Source organism: Ornithorhynchus anatinus, chromosome X4 (assembly GCF_004115215.2).
Source record: "Ornithorhynchus anatinus isolate Pmale09 chromosome X4, mOrnAna1.pri.v4, whole genome shotgun sequence".
Taxonomy (NCBI): Eukaryota; Metazoa; Chordata; class Mammalia; order Monotremata; family Ornithorhynchidae; genus Ornithorhynchus; species Ornithorhynchus anatinus.
In genome coordinates this window covers 4,363,812-4,383,354 of record NC_041752.1, presented here as the reverse complement: position 1 = coordinate 4,383,354, position 19,543 = coordinate 4,363,812, and the positions used below count along the sequence as shown (strand labels likewise).

General features: G+C 55.2%; 1 protein-coding gene across 11 annotated transcripts in view; it reads right to left on the bottom strand.

Moving 5' to 3' along the window:
- Positions 1-18,794, bottom strand: part of GRIN1 (glutamate ionotropic receptor NMDA type subunit 1) — a 59,803-nt gene extending 41,009 nt beyond the window's left edge. For 7 of the 11 annotated variants that reach the window (XR_003755867.2, XR_003755868.2, XM_029054339.2 and 4 more), the window contains exons 1-3: positions 17,864-18,594; positions 10,511-10,645; positions 7,554-7,730 (exon numbers count right to left, since the gene is read on the bottom strand). Coding sequence is in view for 9 of the 11 variants with exons in the window: in XM_029054339.2 (XP_028910172.1) it covers positions 7,554-7,730; positions 10,511-10,645; positions 17,864-18,121 (570 nt within the window). In the remaining 2 variants the exon portion in view is untranslated. Of the gene's footprint in view, positions 1-7,553; positions 7,731-10,510; positions 10,646-17,863; positions 18,595-18,714 lie in introns of those variants that run through there. The other 4 variants (XM_029054341.2, XM_029054345.2, XM_029054340.2 and 1 more) reach the window with 2 other exon arrangements.
- Between the last annotated feature and the right edge of the window lie 749 nt (positions 18,795-19,543).

The window sequence follows — 19,543 nt, the reverse complement described above, 5'->3', positions numbered from 1 at the left end:
GCCCCATTCTGCTGGGTTTCCCCTGGCACGTCTTACAGTCTCTGGCTCCTGACTCCGTCTCCCCACGTCCTCCCCAGCTAGGCTCTCCACTGTCCCAGCCCCCAGTTCTAAAGCAGCAGAGAACTCCAGAGTTTTGAGCTCCCATAAATGTGTGGTTTCCCCAGGTGGCCAGTCAGCACCCAGAGAAGACCCAGGCAACCTGCTAGACCTCTCCTCTCCCCTTTTCTCCTCTCCTCTCCTCTTCCCTCTTCTCCTCTCCTCTCTCCTCTTCTCCTCTCCTCTCTCCTCTTCTCCTCTCCTCTCCCCTCTTCTCTTCTCCTCTAATCTCCCCTCTCCTCTCCCCTCTTCTCCTCTTCTCTAATCTCCTCTCGTCTCCTCTCTTCTCCTCTCCCCTCTCCTCTCCCCTTCTCTTCTCTCCCCTCTTCTCCTCTCTCCTCCTCTCCTCCTCTCTCTTCCCTCTCCTCTCCCCTCTTCTCCTCTTCTCTAATCTCCCCTCCTGTCTTCTCCTCTCCTCTCCCCTTCTCTCCTCTCCCCTCTTCTCCTCTCCCCTCCTCTCCTCCTCTCCTCTTCCCTCTCCTCTCCTCTCCCCTCCCCTCTTCTTCTCTCCTCTCCTCTTGCTCTTCTCATCTCCAGCTCCTTGTCTCACTGTGCCCCCCAGCCCAGCCCCCGAGGTCTCCCTGCGGAGCTGCCATCGGCCGTCACTGCTGTCCATCCGTCTTGCGCTGGTTAGTCAGGGGCCCAGCCTAGTAGCTTTGGCTCGGACCGGACTTAAACTCCAAAGAAGAAGTAGCCTGTCGTATCCCGTCTCCGCTACTGCATCGACCTCCTCACTGACCTCCCTGCCTCCACTATCTCCCTTTTAACATACACGCTTCGCTATGCTTCCTGGTTCATTTTTCTACATTACTCTGTGCATGTCTCTCCACTCCTCAAAGACCTCCAATGTTTCCTCATCCATCTCCACATCAATCAATCGATCAGTCTACCAGCGGTATTTATTATTTACTATGTGCAGAGCACTGTACTACGCACTCGGGAGAAAACAATATAGCAGAGTTGAAACACATTCTCTGCCCACAAGGAGCTTATAGTCTAGAGGGGGTGACAGACATTAAAATTGGGGATTGAGACAGTGAGTCCCACGTGGGAGAGGGACTGCGTCCAACCCGATTTGCTTGTATCCACCCCAGGGTCCAGTACGGTGCCTGGCACATAGTAAGCACTTAACAAATGCCACACTCGGTATTATTATTACTGATAAAACAAAATAGAAAAATAAAAGGCTATAGATCCAAGTCAAGGGTGACACAGAAGAGAGAGGGAGTAGAAGATTTAGTTGGGAAAGACGTGATTTTAGGAGGGCTTTGAAGGTAAGGTGGGTGGTGGTCTGTCGGATAGGAAAGGCGAGGGAGTTCCAGGCCAGAAGGAGGATGTGGGAAAGTGGTTGGTAGTGAGATAGATGAAATCGAGGTACAGCGAGTAAGTTTGGCATTAGAGGAGTGAAGTGTGGGTTGTAGTAGAAAGTCAGAGAGGCAGGAAAGGAGGGGTCAAGTGGATTTTAAGGCACTCAATCAGCTCACGCCCTACCTATCCTGGCTCCTGTCCCAGTAGCCCCCAGCTCACACCCTGCTCGCCTCTAACACCAACCTCCTCATCGGGTCTGGATTTCATCAGTCTGGCAGGCAATCCCTCCTTTCCTCATATCTTCCCTCTTGCCTGGAACTTTCCTCCCACTTCCGCCGGACCGCTGCTCTCCCCATCTTCAAAGCCCTACTAACAACACATCTCCTCCAGGAGGCCTTCCCTGATAAATCTCTCATCTCACCCTGTTTCCCCTCCTATTATATCACTTCGGCACTTAAGCTCATTATGGGCAGGGAAAGTGCCTACTAATTCTGCTATACTGAACTCTCCCAAGTGCTTAGAATAGTGCTTTGCTCATAGTAAATGTTCAATAAATGCCACTGATCGACAGATTATCCCATTCTCCCTTCTCCCAAAGCACTTCTGAACATACTCAGTCTTTTCCTCTGCCAGTAATTTATTTTAATATCTGTCGCCTCATTAGACTGTAAAATCTTTGAAGGCAGGGAGTGTGTTTTATAACTACTATTCCTCCTCCTCCTTAGGATAATAATAATTGGGGTTTTCATCAAGCACTTACTATGGGCCAAGCACTGTACTAAGCACTGGGGTAGAGTCAAGCTAATCGGGTCTAACATGGGGCCCACGGTCTAAGTAAGAGGGAGAAAATGACTCTATTGATCTCTCCCGAGCACTCAAAAAGAGTGCTCCGCGCATAGTAGACTGTAAGTTCATTCATTCATTCATTATATTTATTGAGTGCTGTGTGCAGAGCACTGTACTAAGCGCTTGGAAAGTACATTTCAACAATAAATGGAGACAATCCCTGCCCACACCGGGCTTAGAGTCTCCTGAGAGCAGTGTGGCTTGGTGGATAGACCCCTGGCCTGGGAGTCAGAAGGACCTGGGTTCTAATCTTGGCTCCACCACATGTCTGTTGGGTGACCTTGGGCAAGTCACTTCACTTCTCTGGGCCTCAGTTACCTCATCTGGAAAAGGGGGATTAAGAGTGTGAGCCCAGTGTGGGACAGGGACTGTGTCCAACCTGATTAGCTTGGATGTACCCCAGCGTTTAGAACAGTGCCTGGAACATAGTAAGCACTGAAAAAGTAACCATAATTATTATTATTAATTATTAGAGCAGAAAATCACGGCTACTCACTCTACTGCATTCTCCCAAGTGTAGCTTTATTGCAACGTCCTCTCTCACTGTCCGAGGGAGACCTCTGGCCTCCCCACCTGCACCTTTTACTTGCCCTCTCTTTCCCTTTATGTGCTCCTGGCCTTCCCATCGCAGCTGCTAAGGCTCTCTCTTCCAGGAAGCCTTCCTGGGCTGCGTGACTAGGGTGAAGATCTAAGTCCAGGCCCCCAGCTCCGAGGACCAATAAAGCTCTCTTGTAGCCTCTCTTTCCCACCCCTCTCTTCCAAATGAATTAAATGGTATTTGCTAAGCGCTTACTAGGTTCCAGACACTAAGAGCTGAGACTTAATTCCCAAAAGACTTGATTCTCCCCTTCTGGGTAGGGAGAAGTTGGGGAAACTGAGAGCCCTTGACTTCAGGCCCCTCAATCCATATTAAGAGTGATCATTGTATCCCTCTCTAGACTGTAAGCTCGCTGTGGGCAGGGAATGTGTCTATTTATTGTTATATTGTAATAATAATAATAATAATGTTGGTATTTGTTAAGCGCTTACTATGTGCAGAGCACTGTTCTAAGCGCCGGGGTAAACACAGGGGAATCAGGTTGTCCCACGTGGGGCTCACAGTCTTAATCCCCATTTTACAGATGAGGGAACTGAGGCACAGAGAAGTGAAGTGACTTGCCCACAGTCACACAGCTGACAAGTGGCAGAGCTGGGATTTGAACTCATGAGCCCTGACTCCAAAGCCCGTGCTCTTTCCACTGCGCCACGCTGCTCCTCTAAGCTCAGTAAGCGCTCAATAAATACAATGGGCTGACCAACTGGTATTTTTGGAGGTCTTGCTATGTGCCAAGAACTGGGAAAGATGTAAGATAATTAGGCCCAACACAGTTCCTGTCCTACAGGGTGATCGCAGCCTAAGGGGGGAGGGAGGACAGGTGTTGAATTCCATTTTCCAGATGAGGAAGCTGAGGCCCAGAGAAGTCAAGTGACTTGTCCAAAGTCATGCAGCCGGTAAGCGGTGGGGTTAGAACCCGGACCTCCCGGGTCCCGGGTCCGTGCTCCTTTCACTAGCCCACCCTTCTCTTCTGCTCAGAGTGGGGAACCGTCCTGTGGCATCCAGATACACCGTGAGGCAGGTCTGGGCAGAGGCTGACCTCTCCCAAGCGCTCAGTACAGAGCTCTGCACACAATAAGTGCTCGATGAATACCACTGATTGATTAATCGGGTGGTAGAATGAACTCAAAAGGATCATTTGGGGTCTGTGGCCGTTGATCAGAGCCCTGGGCAAGTTCCGAGCCCCCTCCTCAACAGAGGTGGGAGAAAAGGGTTGAAAGGGATGTGGAGTCCTAGGTAGAAAAGGTTGAACCAAACCTCCAGGACCATGAAACTGTGGCCTGAACCTTGGCAGAGGTCTGAAGGATAAGAGAGCAGCAGACAGCCGGCCAGCCCAGCTAATAATAATCATAATAATAGTGGGTTTTGCCAAGTATTTATATAATAATAATAATAATGATGGTATTCGTTAAGCGCTTACTATGTGCCAGGCACTGTTGTAAACGCTGGGGTAGATACAAGATAATCAGGTTGGACAAAGTCCCCGTCCCACATAGGGCTCACAGTCTTAATCCCCATTTGACAGATGAGGGAACTGAGGCACAGAGAAGTTAAGTGGCTGGCCCAAGATCACACAGCAGACAAGTCAGGGAAGCCAGGATTAGAATCTATGACCTTCTGACTCCCAGGTCCATCCTCTCTCCACTAGGCCATGCTGCTTCTCTATGTGCCAAGCATTGTTCTGAACACTGGGGAAAATTCAAAATATCAGATCAGACCCAATCCCTGTCCCACATGGGATTCACAGACTAAGGGGGAAGAAAAATAGGCGTTGAGGTATCTCAACACCACTTTCCAAATGAGGAAACTGAGGCACAGAGAAATGGAGGGACCGCCACAACCCAGCTCTCTCAGGTTCCTTCATTCATTCAATAGTATTTATTGAGAGCTTCCTGTATGCAGAACTCTGTACTAAGCGTTTGGGAGGGGCAAGAGAATAATAAACAGTCACATGCCCTGCCCACAGTGAGCTTCTTTAGGAGTCTTGAGCTAGGAGGAGTGGCGGGAATGAGGAAGCAGGAGGTAAGAGTGAGGTGGGAGTGACCGCTGGGAATTGGGGTATGGAGAAGTCAAGCTTGGAGCATTAATAGACACCCCAAGGGGGAGATGAGGGGTCTTGGGTCAGTCTACCTGCCCTCTCAGAGACTCTGATCCCGCGTACTGGATAGAGCCCGGGCCTGGGAGTCAGAAGGTCATGGGTTCTAATCCCGGCTCCGCCACTTGTCTGCTCTGTGACCCTGGGCAAATCGCTTCACTTCTCTCTGCCTGTTACCTCCTCTGGAAAATGGGGATTGAGACTGTGAGCCCCACGTGGGACAGGGACCGAGTCCAACCTGATTGGCTGGTATCCACCCCAGCGCTTAGAACAGGGTCTGCCACACAGTAAGCGCTTAACAAATACCAGAATTATGATTATCCTGCCCCTAAAAAAGATGGAGCAGAGACCCCTCCCCCCAGGCCCGAGGAAGAGTTCTGAGACACCACTAGAGGGGAATTCTGAGTTGGGGAGAGAAGGGAGCGTGCCTATGGATTGTAGTATAGTGGACTCTCCCCAAGCGCTTAGTACAACGCTCTGCACATGGTAGACTGGAAACTCCTCGAGGACAGAGATCATATCTTCCATGTCTATTGTACTGGACTCTCCCCAGCGCTTAATACAGTGCTCTACACACAGTAGACGGGAAGTTCCTTGAGGGCAGGGAACGTGTCTTCCAACTCTATTCTACCGGACTCTCCCAAGCGCTCTGCGCCCAGTAAGCGCTCAATAAACAGCACTGATCGCCTGATTGAGAGCCCTCTTAGCCACTGCTGAGGGGCGGAATCCGATCGGAGGGTGCTGGCGATGGAGAAATGCTGGGAAGTGATGATTCTCTGGACAGGAAGCTTATTGTGGACAGGGAATATGTCCGTTTATTGTTCTACCGGACTCTCCCAAGCGCTCGGTACAGTGCTCTGCACACCGGAAGTGCTCAGTAAATACGAATGGATGAATAAGTGTGCAACCAGCCGGGAAGGAATGGGCTGGACTCTGGTGGTTCTGGCCTCAGCCTGTTTCAGCCTGATCCTTACCTTGGCCTTGAGGCAAGGTAACCTGGTCTGATCTCGTGTAACTCCATTTGACCCTGTGTGGCTCGGTCCTCCTTAGCCTGGGAGCCTCTTGTTGGACAGGGTCTGTGACCAATCTGATTCTCTCGTACCCACCCCAGTGCTTAGAACACTGCTTGACACATAGTAAGCGCTTAACAAATATTATTATTGTTACTGGTCTGTTAGTAAGACCGTACCAGGCTCAGCATGAGCTCAACCTGATCTAACATGACCTAGCTGGCCTTTTGGCCCAAGAGATTTGTCTCAAAATGTGAAGAAGAAAAGCGTTTGCTGGGGTTGAGGAACAGGCTGGGCCTGGAGGCCGAGGACGGGGTGGAGGTTGAGGTTGAGGCTGGGATGGAGGCCGGGGTTGGGATTGAGGCTGGGGCTGATCTTGGGGCTGGAGGCTGGGGTTGGAGGCTGAAACTGGATGGGATTGAGACTGGGGTTGAAGCTAAGACTGAGGCTGGGGCTGAAAGTTGGGGTTGAGGGTGAGGCAAAGGTGGGCGTTGAGAATGGAACTGGAGGCTGGGACTGGGGCGGAGGCTCGGGTGAAGCCTTGGGTTAAGGCTGAGATTGAGTCTGGGTTTAAGGCTGGGAGTGGAGGCTTGGGCTAGGATTGGGTTAAGCTGAGAGTGAGCTGGGGTTGAGACTGGGACGGAGGTCGGTGTTTGAGGCTGGGCTAGAGGCTGGGCTGGAGACTGGGACTGGGGCTGAGGTTGAGGATAGAGTTGAGGCTGGGGATGGAGGCTTGAGCTGATATTGAGGCTGAGACTGAGGTTGGAGGCTGGAGGCGGGAGGTTGGGCTGGAATGGGGCTGGGGTTGGAGACTGGAGCTGGTGGTTGGGGTTGGAGGCTGGGTCTCGGGACTGGAGTGGAGGCTGGGCTGGAGGCGGGGCTGGAACTGGAGGCTGAGGCCGGAGGTTGGGCTGGGCCTGGAACTGGGGCCTGGGGTTGGGGTTTGGAGTGGAGGCTGAGGCTCGGGGCTGGAGTGGAGGTTGGGCTGGATGTAGGGCTGGGGCGGGAGCTGGAGACTGGAACTGGAGGCTCAGGTTGGGGACTGGAGTGGCGACTGGGCTGGAGGCTGACGCCGGGCTGGGGGCTGGAGTGGAGGCTGGGGCTGAGTTTGGGCCGGAGGCTGGGGCTGGAGCTGGAATTGGAGGCTCGGGCTGGAGTCTGGGGTTGGGGGCTGGAGTGGGGTTTGACTGGAGACTGGGGCTGAGGCTGGGGACCGGGGCTGGAGGCTGGAGTCAGAGGGTGGGAGCCGGAGGCCAGAGCGGAGGCTGCGCTGGGAGGCCGGGGCCGAGGCTGGGCCGGAAAGGGAGGCCGGGGGCGGGGAGGGAGGGGAAGGGTGGCGTTTGCAGAGCCCCAGGCTATCCCGCCCTCTGCCACGTAGCTGATTTCCACGCAGGAGATCTGACCACGGCAAAGCGAGTGAAATGAATCGAGAACAGGGTTCAGTTGGGTGGCATTCACACACGGTTGATGCTCGGAAGCCGGCTGGCCCATGGCACGATGGAAAGAAAAGGTGTTTCACACACAGGCTCTACGGACACACAAGGTTGGTGCGCTGGGCCGGGGGTGGGCCCCGGCCCCCGCCCCCGCCCCCGAGCCGGCCCACCTTAGACTCGCGTTCCTCCAGGAGGGTCTCCAGCTTCTTCTGGGAGGCCCTGCCCTCGTGGTCATCGCTGACCAGGAGGATGACGTGATTCCAGTTGTAGACGCGCATCATCTCGAACCAGACGCTCGACTGGTGGGAGTACGGGGGCACCGTGCGGAGGAAGCTCAGGTGGATGCTCTGGGGAGACGGAGGCACGGTCACCTTGGGCCAGTCATTTCCACGCATTCATTCCCTCGCTAGTATCCCTTGAGCGCTTACTAGGTGCGGAGCACTGTACTAAGCGCTTGGAACGGGTAACGGCTAGAGACGGTCCCTGCCCTCTGACCGGCCAGGAAGCAGCGTGGCTCAAAGAGCCCGGGCTTCGGAGTCAGGGGTCCCGGGTTCGACTCCCGGCTCTGCCACTCGTCAGCTGGGGGCGAGTCGCTTCACTTCTCTGGGCCTCAGTTCCCTCATCTGGAAAATGGGGATTAACCGGGAGCCTCACGTGGGACAACCTGGTGACCCTGTATCTACCCCAGCGCTTAGAATAGTGCTCTGCACCTAGTAAGCGCTTAACAGATACCAACATTATTAATCGGGGGAGACGGACAGACAAGAACACTAGGAATATTTGAATCCCCCTCCCTTTCCCTCGTCTGCCCCACGGGCCTCCGGGACCCTCTGGGCTGGAAGCAGGGAATGGGGCCGTTTATCGTTCTGTCGTCCTCTCCCCAGCGCTGAGGCCAGTGTTCTGCACGCCCTAAGCGCTCAATGAATAATAACGTTGGGATGTGTTAAGCGCTTACTATGTGCGGAGCACTGTTCTAAGCGCTGGGGGTAGATACAGAGTCATCAGCTTGGCCCACGAGAGGCTCACAGTTCATCCCCCTTTTCCAGATGAGGTCACTGAGGCACCGAGAAGGGCAGTGACTTGCCCACGGTCACACAGCTGACAAGTGGCAGAGCCGGGGTAATAATGGTGGTATTTGGTAAGCGCTTGCTATGTGCAAGGCACTGTTCTAAGTGATCGGCTTGTCCCACGTGGGGCTCACACTTTTCATCCCCATTTTACAGATGAGGTCAGTGAGGCACCGAGAAGGGAAGTGTCTTGCCCACAGTCCCACCGCTGACAAGTGGCAGAGGCGGGATTCGAACCCATGACCTCGGACTCCCGAGCCTGGGGTCTTTCCATTGAGCATCGCCGCTTCTCTAGTGGAGAGAGCTCAGTTCTGGGGAGCGGCAGACCCGGGTTCTGATCCCGCTTCTGCTGGGGCTGGGCCTTCGGCGATAACAATAATAATAGCATTAATTAATAATAATGATGGCATTGGGTAAGCGCTTACTCGGTGCCAAGCACTGGCAGATACAAGCCAAGCAGGTTGTCCCACGGTCTTCATCCGCATTTTCCAGATGAGGTGACCGAGGCCCAGGGAAGCCAAGCGACCTGCCTAAGCGTGGCTCAGCGGAGAGAGCCCGGGCTTGGGAGTCAGAGGTCATGGGTTCGAATCCCCACAGCAGTGTGACTGTGGGCAAGTCACTTCACTTCTCGGTGCCTCAGTTCCCTCATCCGGAAAAGGGGGATTAACTGGGAGCCTCACGTGGGTCACCCTGCTTACCCTGTATCTACCCCAGCGCTCAGAACAGTGCTCTGCACATAGTAAGCGCTTAACAAACACCGACATTGGTATTATTAACGTCACCCAGCAGAGGAGCGGTGGGGTCGGGATTAGAACCCACGACCTCCCGCTCCCAAGCCCGGGCTCTTTCCACTGAGCCACGCTGCTTCTCTGCGATGCAGGTTTCTGACCAAAGAACCACTTCAGGAATTCCGTGAGTTGGTCGGGATGGGCAGGAATCCTGGAAAATAGCTGGCTACCGTGAGCGGTGAATGCCGCAGTGGTTACCAAGGCAACCATCCACGAGGTCGGGGTACCCAGAAACAACGCCATCACTGCGTTTTAGTCGCTCTGGCCGGAACTCTAGACTGTGAGCTGGTTGTGGGCAGAGATCGTCACTGTCTATTGCCGCACTGTTCTTTCCCAAGCGCTTAGGACAGTGCTCTGCACCCACTAAGCGCTTCATAAGCGGAGAAGCAGCGTGGCTTAGTGCAAAGAGCCCGGGCTTGGGAGGCAGAGGACGTGAGTTCTAATCCCTGTTCCGCTTTCTAGTCTGCTGTGTGTCCTCGGGCAAGCCACTTCGCATCTCTGTGCCTCAGTTACCTCATCTGTAAAATGGGGATTAAGGCGGTGAGCCCCGCGTGGGGCAACTGATTACTTTGCATCTGCCCCAGGGCTTACAACAGTGGTTGGCACATAAAAAAGCGCTTAACAAATACCATTATTATTATTAATAAACACGATTGAATGAATGAATGCAATGAACAGCCCTCAAAACGTTGCAATGTGGCGCACCTCTGCTCCCGGAGCTGCTCGTTCCCTGCCCCTCCGTTTCCATGGTGATGACACTCCGTCTCTCCCGCCCCCCTAGGTGGGTAGGCAGTGGGTCCACCTGGAGCGCCAACTCAGAGGATTCGTCTGCGTTTTTGACTGCAGAGGATGCCCTTTGCCGGCCTGCCTCCTTTCCAGGGTGACCCTCCCTGTCTACCAAGCTCCACAGGGGAGAGGTTCAAGGGGGCCGAAGCCCCCAGACCCCGTAGCCTTTCTCTCACCCTCTCCTCCCCAGCCCCCCCAACTCTCCATTCCGGCTTCCACACCCACAGACACGCTGAGGAGCAGTGCGGCCTACCGGCTAGAGCCCGGGCCTGGGAGTCAGACGGTCCCACTTTCTAATCCCGGCTCCGCCGCTTCTCCTCTGTGTGACCCCGGGCAAGTCACTTCACTTCTCTGGGCCTCATTCCCTCCTCTACAGAATGGGGATTAAGATCACGAGTCCCAGGTGGGACAGGGACCGTGTCCAACCCGATTTTCTTCAATCACCAACCACGGCTGGGTGGACGAAGGCCCCCGGAGGGCAGTTACCTTGTCGGAGTAGATGGACATCCGCGTGGTCAGTCCCAGCACGGGGATCCTATAGAAGCCGGCCGTGTAGGAAACCGGGGTTGGCGTCAGGTGGTCGTTGGGAGCCGGTGGGTGGCTGACTAAGATGGCGTAGACCTGTGGATGCAAGAACCAGGGTCAGTGGTGGGAGGGAAGGCAGGGTAGGGGTCCGGAAGGAGGGGCCGTGGTAACCTAGACCCCCCTCTGGCTTTCCAGGAGGCAGGAAGAAGAGGGGGCAGGTCGGGGGGAGAGGCCTGGGGTCACACGGGCCAAGGCACTGACCCCCTTATGGCTCATTCGTCTTCAACCAACATTCTTCCTCCTCCTCCTCCTTCTTTTCCTCTTTCGTCTATTTCCTCCCTCCTCCTATTTCTCTTTCTCCTCTTCCTCCTCCCCCTTTTCCTCTTCTTTTTATTCCTCCTCCTCCGTCTCTTCCTCCTCCCTCTCTTTTTCCTCTTCCTTCTATTGTTCTTCCTCCTTCTCCTCCTCCTCCTCCAAATCCTCCTTTTTCCCTCTTCCTCCTCCTTATCCTTTCTTCTATTCCTCATCCTCCTTCTCACCCCCTTCTTCCTCCTCCCCCTTTCCCTCTTCCTTCTATTCTTCTCATCCTCCTCTTCTCATCCTCCTCTTCTCCCTCTTCCTCCTCTTCCTTTTCCTCTTCCATCTAGTCTTCCCCCTGCTTATCTTCCTCCTCTTCCTCCACGTTTCCCTCTTTCTTCTACTCTTCCTCCTCCTCCTTTTCTCTTGCTCTTCTACCTCCTCCTCTTTCTCTTCCCCTCCTTCTCCTCTTCCTCCTTCTTCTTCCTTTACTTTGTCGTTTTTCTCCTTCTCCTCCTCCCTCTTTTTCCTCCCTCTCCTCCTCCCTTTCTCCTTCTCCCTCTTTACCACACATTTTATTCTCAACCACAAGCACCCCACAGAGACAATTATAGAGAAACGATGGGATAGAGAGAGCCAGGCAGAGAGAGACCTAGAAAGAGATTCACAGATTGGCAGAGACAAAGAGAGACAAATACTCCATGGCAACAGTTCTCCGGGGCTTATCTTCCCTGGATGAACTGAGGGAACAAAACAGCCTCTGGAGATGGTACCCTTCCTCTCCCTTCCCAGCTTCCTTCTGCCCCAGTGAGATGCCCACAAGGACAGGGGCCAGATAGGTAGAGCTGTTGTGATAATAATAAATAATAATAATTAAAAAAGCACTGTTGTAAGCGCTGCTGGGGGAATACAAGGTGTTCAGGTTGTCCCATGTGGGGCTCACAGTCTTAATCCCCATTTTACAGATGAGGGAACTGAGGCACAGAGAAGTGAAGTAACTTGCCCAAAGTCACACAGCTGACAAGTGGCGGAGCCGGGATTAGAACCCATGATCTCTAACTCCCAAGCCCGGGCTCTTTCCACTGAGCCACGCTGCTTCTTTGTGATGTTGTGATGCCGTGATGCTGTGATGTTTCTCTGTGATGCTGCTGTGATGCCCAGAGGCCTGCAATCCGGCAGAATCCGACACAACCCTCTGCCCTTCTCCCTTCCCGCTGACCACCCTCCCGTCCTTTCTTTATTTGTTATGATTATTTTATTTATTGGATTTGTTAAGCACTGTTCTAAGCGCTGGGGTGAATACAAGTTAACCAGTCCCTGTCCCACGTGGGTCCCGCAGTCTAAGTGGGAGGAGAACAGGTTTGGAATCCCCATTTCACAGTTGAAGAAGCTGAGAAGTTAAGTGACTTGCCCAAGGTCACACAGCAGCGAGTAGCAGGGTGGGATTAGAACTCAGGTCCCCTGACAGGCCCCGGGGTCTGTCTATTAGGCGGCGCTATTTCCCTACCCTCTGATCATCCCCCCGCCCTCTGTCCTCCTCCCATTCTCTGTCCTTCCTTCTAGTCCTTCAGAAACAGTGCCGCCTGGTCGAAAGAGTGTGGGATTCACAGACAGCACTGTACTAGGTGACCTTGGGCAAGTCCCCTAACTTCTCTGAGCCTTGCTTTCCTCATCTGTAAAATGGGGTTTCAATACCTCTAGCCTGTAAGCTCGTTGTGGGCAGGGAATGTGCCTGATTCTTGTTATATCGTCCTCCCCCGAGCGCTTAGTCCAGTGCTCCGCACACAGTAAGCGCTCAGTAAGTATGACTGACTGAATGAATACCTGTCCTCCCTCCTATTTAGACTGTGATCCCCTGTAGGACAGGGATGGTGCCTGGTATTGTACTCTCCCAAACACTTAGTCCAGTGCTCTGCACACAGTAAGCGCTCAAGAAATGATTCTTTTGCGCCTTCTCCAGTGAATGGCACTTAAAATCGATTCCAGCGCTTAGTACAGGGCCTGGCATATGGTAAGAATAAACAAATACACTAAAAAAGAAAAATAAGCACTTGACAAATACCAAGGTGATTGTGATCTTCTACCCCACACCTCCTTTCTCCCCTCCCCCTCATCCCTTCACTCATTTCATTCGATAGCATTTATTGAGCGCTTACTGTGTCCCTTGTCTTTCTCTCATCTTCCCTCTTTCTCCTTTCCTTCCCCTTCTTTCCACCTCCACTGTCCTTCCCTCCCCTCCCCTGCCTTATTCCAGTGGTCAGTGGGGGGGTGTCAAGATGATGGAAATCTTGTTTCAGCCCCCTCCCCCCGTCCCCTTAGCCTTAGAGGGCTGAGTCAGGGCCTAAATCCATGTCAAACTAGGGGGGCAGGGATGGGGCTGGGGTGGGGGCGGGTACCGGGATGCCCCGCCTTTTCCCTCCCCCACAGCCCACCCGAGCCGCCCCCACGGAGCCAGTGCCCTACTTAGCCTGGTGGAAATAGATCCGATGTCAGAAATGAATTGTAGGAAGAGCTGAACGTGTAATCTGCCAGATTCCTGAGCGGATAATAAACGGGCAGCGCACCGACTTCCTGAAAATAAACCGTCTCTGGAGGGGTCCCCCCACCTGCCACTGTTCCCAGGGGAATCGAGGCCCCCCAGGCGGGATGGGCCAGGCCTAGCTGACAGCCAAGGCCACAGGCTGAGGGAACTAAGGGGGCTCATGCCCAGGACCCACCTAGTCCCTCCCCCCACCCCAGGTTCTCTCTCCACCCCAGACTCTCCCTCCTCCCCAGGTTCTCTCCATCCCAGGCTCTCCACCAACCCAGGTTCTCTCTCCTCCCCAGGCTCTCCCCCACCCCAGATTCTCTCTACCCCAGGCTCTCCTCCTCCCCAGGTTCTCTCCGTCCCAGGTTTCCCTCCCCTCCAGGTTCTCTCTCCCCGCCCCCCAAGATCTCCCCCACCTCAGACTCTCTCCACCCCATGCTCTCCCTCTCCCCATGTTCTTTCCACCCTCGCTTCTTTCTCCACCCCAGTCTCTCCCCCACCCCAGGTTCTCTCCACCCCAGACTCTCCCCTACCCCAGGTTCTCTCCACTCCAGGGTTTCCAGCTTTTCTTAGTTTCCCCTTAGACTCTTTCTATCGTCCACAACCCCTCCCTGTCTTCTCCACCGGTCCCCAGGGGGTGTCCCTTACACTGGTATCCGGGGAGCCGCCCCCACTTCCCCCAGTCCCTCTCCTTCCAGTTCGCTGATGGAGGTGGATATCATCCACCTCTGCGATACTCATCCTGGCCCTGGTGGCACATCCAGCTGGCTCTCAAGGGACCCCTGAGTGGCCATCGATCCACAGGGGTGGTCTGCCAGGAACTGTCTATCAATCAGTCAATCAGGGGTATTTATTGAGTGCTTACCCTGTGCAGGGCACTGTACTGAGCACTTGGGGGGCAGGGAACGGGTCTACCAACTCTGTTGCATTGCACTCTCCTAAGCGCTTAGTACAATGCTCAAGAAAGGGCTCAATAAATACCACTGATGATGCGTACAACAGAGTTGGTAGACACGATCCCTGCTCTCAACGAGACAGTTACCTCGCCTGCTCTGAGAGTCTGAAGAGGGAGTTAGATCAGGTCGGGCCGGGAGCCAAATTGGTGTCATTTCTCCAACCCACAGTCCTTTGGGGATCTAAGTCCTGCCTTCTTGGAATTCTAGAACCTCAACCCTTCATGTACTAGTTCCTAAGACCCGCACCGTGCGCTGCATATTGAGTTCAGAGAAGCAGCATGGCCTAGAGGCAAGAGCATGGGCTTGGGAGTCAGAGGTCGTGGGTTCTAATCCCGCCTCTGCCACTTTCAGCCGTGTGACTTTGGACAAGTCATTTAACTTCTCTGAGCCTCAGTTACTTCATCTGTAAAATGGGGATTAAGACTAAGCCCCATATGGGATAACCTGATTCGCTTGTATCTATCCCAGCACTCAGAACAGTGCTTGGCACATAATAAGCGCTTAACAAATACCATTATTCTAATTAGTGGAAAAAGCCTAGGCCTGGGAGTCAGAAGATCCGGGTTCTAATCCTGCTGACTCCACCACTTGTCTGCTGTGTGACCTTGGACAAGTCCCTCCTCCTGTTGTCCTGCCTACTCAGACCATAAACCCCATGCGGGACAGGGACCGTGTCCCACCTAATTAATTCGTACCTACCCCATCACTTAGAGTATTGTTTGCCATATAGTAAGTGCTTAACAAATACCATAAAAAAAGGTAACTATTTGACAGTGGATTTGTTGTCTGAATTCCTCTGGATCATTTACACCGATTTTATTCACATCACTCCCGATATTTTTTGTGTGTGTTTGCTTGTGCGTGTATGGATGTGTGTGTGAGAGAGAGACTATATTCTCCCTCTGCTCCTCCGTCAACATCCAGTACAGTGTCCTTGTGTATGGATGAGAAGCTGCACGGCATAACGATAGGACCCGGGCTTGGGAGTCAGAAGGTCTCGGGTTCTAATCCCGGCTCCACCACTTCTCTGCTGTGTGATCTTGGACAAGTCACTTCTCTGGGCCTCAGTTCCTTCATCCGAAAATGAGGAATGCCACGGTGAGCCCCACACGGGACAGGGACTGTGTCCAATCCGATTTGCTTGTATCCACCCCAGCGCTTAGTGCAGCCCCTGGCACACAATGAGCGCTTCACAGATACCATCAACATCATCACGTGTGTGCCTCGTCGTGTCTGCCCCACCAGATTCTCCACCCCTGGGGGCAGAGCCCTTGCTTTCTCCTTCTTCGGTCCCTCCCTAGCCCCAGCCTCCCGCAGGCAGTGAGCTCAGTCAAACCTTCCCTGGCGCTCTGTCACTGAGCCTCGATCTCCCTCCACGCCTGTCCCGGCTCTTATATAAAAGGTTCTGCATTGCGGTTGGTCCTCTCGCTTCATTGGAATTCAGGAGGCGATGGGCAACCACGGGGGAGGGGCGGGAGGAGGCCAGTAAGGAACTTTCAACTGATGAAGCCATGGGGGGAAAAGAACACCCCAAATTCCACCGGTTATGACACCACCCCACGTTGTCGTGAAAGAGCCCCCCACCTCAGAGTTACAACCTTCCTCCTGATCCTGCTTTATCCAAGCCCCCCTTGCCTCTCTTCCACACCCAAATCCCCCCCCCCAAATGATGGATCCTCATCTAGGTAGACATGTTTCTTGCTAATGCCCCGACCCACCCACGCCGCCCCAAGGAGACTCAAACGAACCCCATCCTACCAGGCATAAAGACCCCAACCACACAGGGGAATGAATGGGTCAAGGGTCACCCTCAGAGAGCTCATCCCACCCTCTCATCCTGTCCCCAGTATCCTAAAAGTGCTGGGAAGGAGAAGGGAGGTGCTAAGCAAGGAAGGCTCTAGGGGGAGGGGGGGAAAGGAAAAAGGCACAGTGTCACCTTCCTCCTCCTCCCTCCTGCCGTTACCTCTGCCCTTCTGACTGAGAACGGTGCAGGCAAGAGGGGGGTCTATTTTGAGCCTGGAACAAGGAGACCTGAGTGTGTAGATGAAGTGGAAGTCACCCCTCCTCCCACTCTCAGCCTGCCGCTTACCTCCACGTCAATGCATACGACTGGTTTTCCCCTCGCTCTTCCTGCCCAGTAAGCGATTATCCCCCCCCCCCCCAACTATTCTGTGGCCGAATTGTCCATTCCAAGCGCTTAGTACAGAGCTCTGCACATAGTAAGCGCTCAATAAATACCATTGAATATTCCCGGTCCACGAACAAGGACATCGACAGCTTTGAGCCCCCCCCCCCCCAAATCAGGACTGGCTCCCAGCGTGACTTCCATCCCACCATCACCCTGGTCCCTAGCCAGGGGATCGGGCAGCTAGAATCTGTCCAACTCTGTCATACCGTCCTCTCCCAAGCGCTCAGTACAGTAAGACCGGTGGATCGATTGGATCCGCTGCCCAGGCCTGACCTCGGAGACCCCGGGGGGGGGATTATCTCTCCAGGGCTCCCTCTTTTCCTAGGAGCTGGGGGAGGGGTTCGAGGTCCTGCCTTACTGACTCCAGTGCTGGGCAGAGATGCCAAGGATCACGCCGGGAAGGTGACAGATGCGGAAACAAAGAGAAATCGGGAGCCAGAGACACCGAGGCAGGGATGCAAAGTCTCCGAGAGATGAGAGTGCCGCAGTTTCTCTGCTTTCTACCGTTGACGTCTGAGGCTGAAACACAGGGGCGCCTACCCACATGCCGAAAACAGGGAACAGGCACACTCACGTGAAGAATAAATGTACGACTGGTAGGTTCTCAGGCAGCAACACGAGCATCTAAGCCCTCTTATCGCCTGTATTCCCCAACACATAGACTCTTCGACATTGGGGTCCAAACTGCTCTCAGCTCGCACTTCCAAGCAGTAAAACCCAAATCATTCAATCGTATTTATCGAGCGCCTACGGAGCACTGTACTGAGCGCCTGGGAGAGGACGGAATACTAATAATAATGATAACTACGGTATCTGTTTTAGCGCTTACTCTGTGCCAAGCCCGGTAGTAAGCGCTGGGGTAGATACAAGGTTAGCAGGTTGTCCCACGTGAGGCTCGCGGGCATCACCCCCGTTTTTGCAGATGAGGGAACTGAGGCACAGAGAGGTTAAGTGGCTCGCCCAAGGTCACCCAGCAGACGAGTGGCGGAGACGGGATTAGATAGCAATAAACAGGCACGTTCCCTGCCCACGAACGAGTTGACAGCCTAGAGGGACCAGTACGGGGATTCCGCAAGCGTATAGTACAGTGCTTTCCGCCCAGTAAGCGCTCAATAAATACGATTAAATGAGTGTATTCCACACCTTTCTCCCCTGCCTGCTTTGAAACATCCCTTCGAGGGGATCGGTCCGGCTTGGGGGGGGGGGCGGGGAGGAATGGTCACTTCGATGTGGGGGGTGACCTGTTGGACGGGCGGTGGGAAGGAGGGATGGGGGACGGACCGGTGGAAGGACCGAAGGGGTGGGGGGTGAGAAGAAGGGGGGAGGTGGTCATCCGGGGCGGGTACCTGGCTGGAGATGAGGTCCTCGCACACGGACAGGGCCATCTGGATGGCGTTGGGCTTGTGGGTGACGGAGGTGGCGTTCAGCTGGATCTTCCAGGCGCCGTGTCGCTTGTTGGCCTGGTTCACGGCCTCCCGGAACAGCTGCTCGTGCTTCCTGGTGCTCAGCACGGCCCCGATGTTGACGATCTTGGGGTCACAGGCAGCCCGGGCGAAGGAGCAGGAGAAGAGCAGGGCGAGCGGCAGCAGGGGCATGGTGGGCATGGGCCCCGGGGGCCCGGCTCCGACTCCTGGGGCTCAGCGGCCCGGTCGGGCGGTCAGCCCGGACATGAGCGCTTAGCGCGGGGCTTCGCACCCAGCGAGGGCTCAGGAGATACGATCGAGGGGAATTAAGAGTGGTCTCCGTGGGCGGGGGTGGCCCGCGGGGCGTCTACTGGGGGTCCTCCGGCCAATTCTCTCTCCTGGTGTCCGCCGGCGTCTTCTCTTTTCCTCCCAGTGCTGTCCGAGGTTCTGAGGCAGGACCCTTCTGGGGATGGGCGGGGGGGTCCGGGGAGACGAAGGGCGGTGCGGGAGCCGAGTGGGATTGCGGGAGACGAAAGCAGGCTGGAGCCACCGCCTCCGCTGCCCCTCACTCCCGAGTCTGAGGATGGGGACGGCACCGAATCGCGTTGCAATTTGGTGGGGGGCGCAGGTTGGGGAGGGGAGGGAGGAGAGAGCTGAGGAGGGAAAGCAGGCAGAGAATTCAGCAGATGGAGCATCCCCCCGCCCCCCCCCTCCGGTCCATCCTCGGCTCCGACGACCCCGCCCACCCCCCCCCCCCCAAATCCGAAAGGCCCCTCGGAGGGAAAGGCGGGAACCTGGGAGGATGCGGGTGGTCCAGGAGCGAGGTGGGAGTGGGTGGAGGTGAACGCGGCCGTGCAAGGCACCTGGTGTGCACTGCCGCATTTGTATATTGTGTGTGTGGGGGGGGGGGGGTGATTGTAGGCACCATGGGCGCTGCGGAAGGGGTGCGGGGGGAGTGTTGTGATGCGTGTGCTTGGATTCGAGGTGGAACTGGGTGGCCCCGGTAGCCACGTGTCCGGGGACCCGCGACGTCCTGCAGGTTTGGGGGTGCGCGATTGTGTGTTTTGGGGGATGTGTGGGGAGAGACCGGGTTGCGTTTCTCAGTTGGATCCTGACTCTTTCGGGGGCCCCCCTGGGGGGGCTGGGGAGGAGCCGGCGGGCGCTGAGCCGGGAGACAGCTAGTCCGCCCCCCTCCAGGGAATTTTGGGGGTGCTTTCTGCCCCGCGGGTGGGGGCCGGGAGGGACCCGGTGGTGGGGAAAGAGGGGCTTCCCCTCCCCATCTGCCCCCCGGCTCGACCCATCTGCCTCTTCTGGTCAGCCTCTTCCCCTCTTCCTCCGGGCTCTGAAAGAGGCTGGACTCTGGGTCCGGGTGGGGGGCGGTGGGAGAAGGGAGTGGGACTCCCCGCTCCAGCCTGAAGCGGGGCTGGGGGCCCCCAGATCCCTCCTAGGATCAGTCTGAACCCCCCAAACCCCCCTGCCCCCCGCAGACCCGGGGATGGTTCAGTCGAGGGAGGGGGAAGGGGGAAGAAGGGAGGAGGGGAGATGGAAAATGCCCCAAGCTGAGGGTCGCACGTTCAGGAGAGCCCCCTCCCCAAAAGGAGGGCGAGTGGCCCCTCGGGTGGG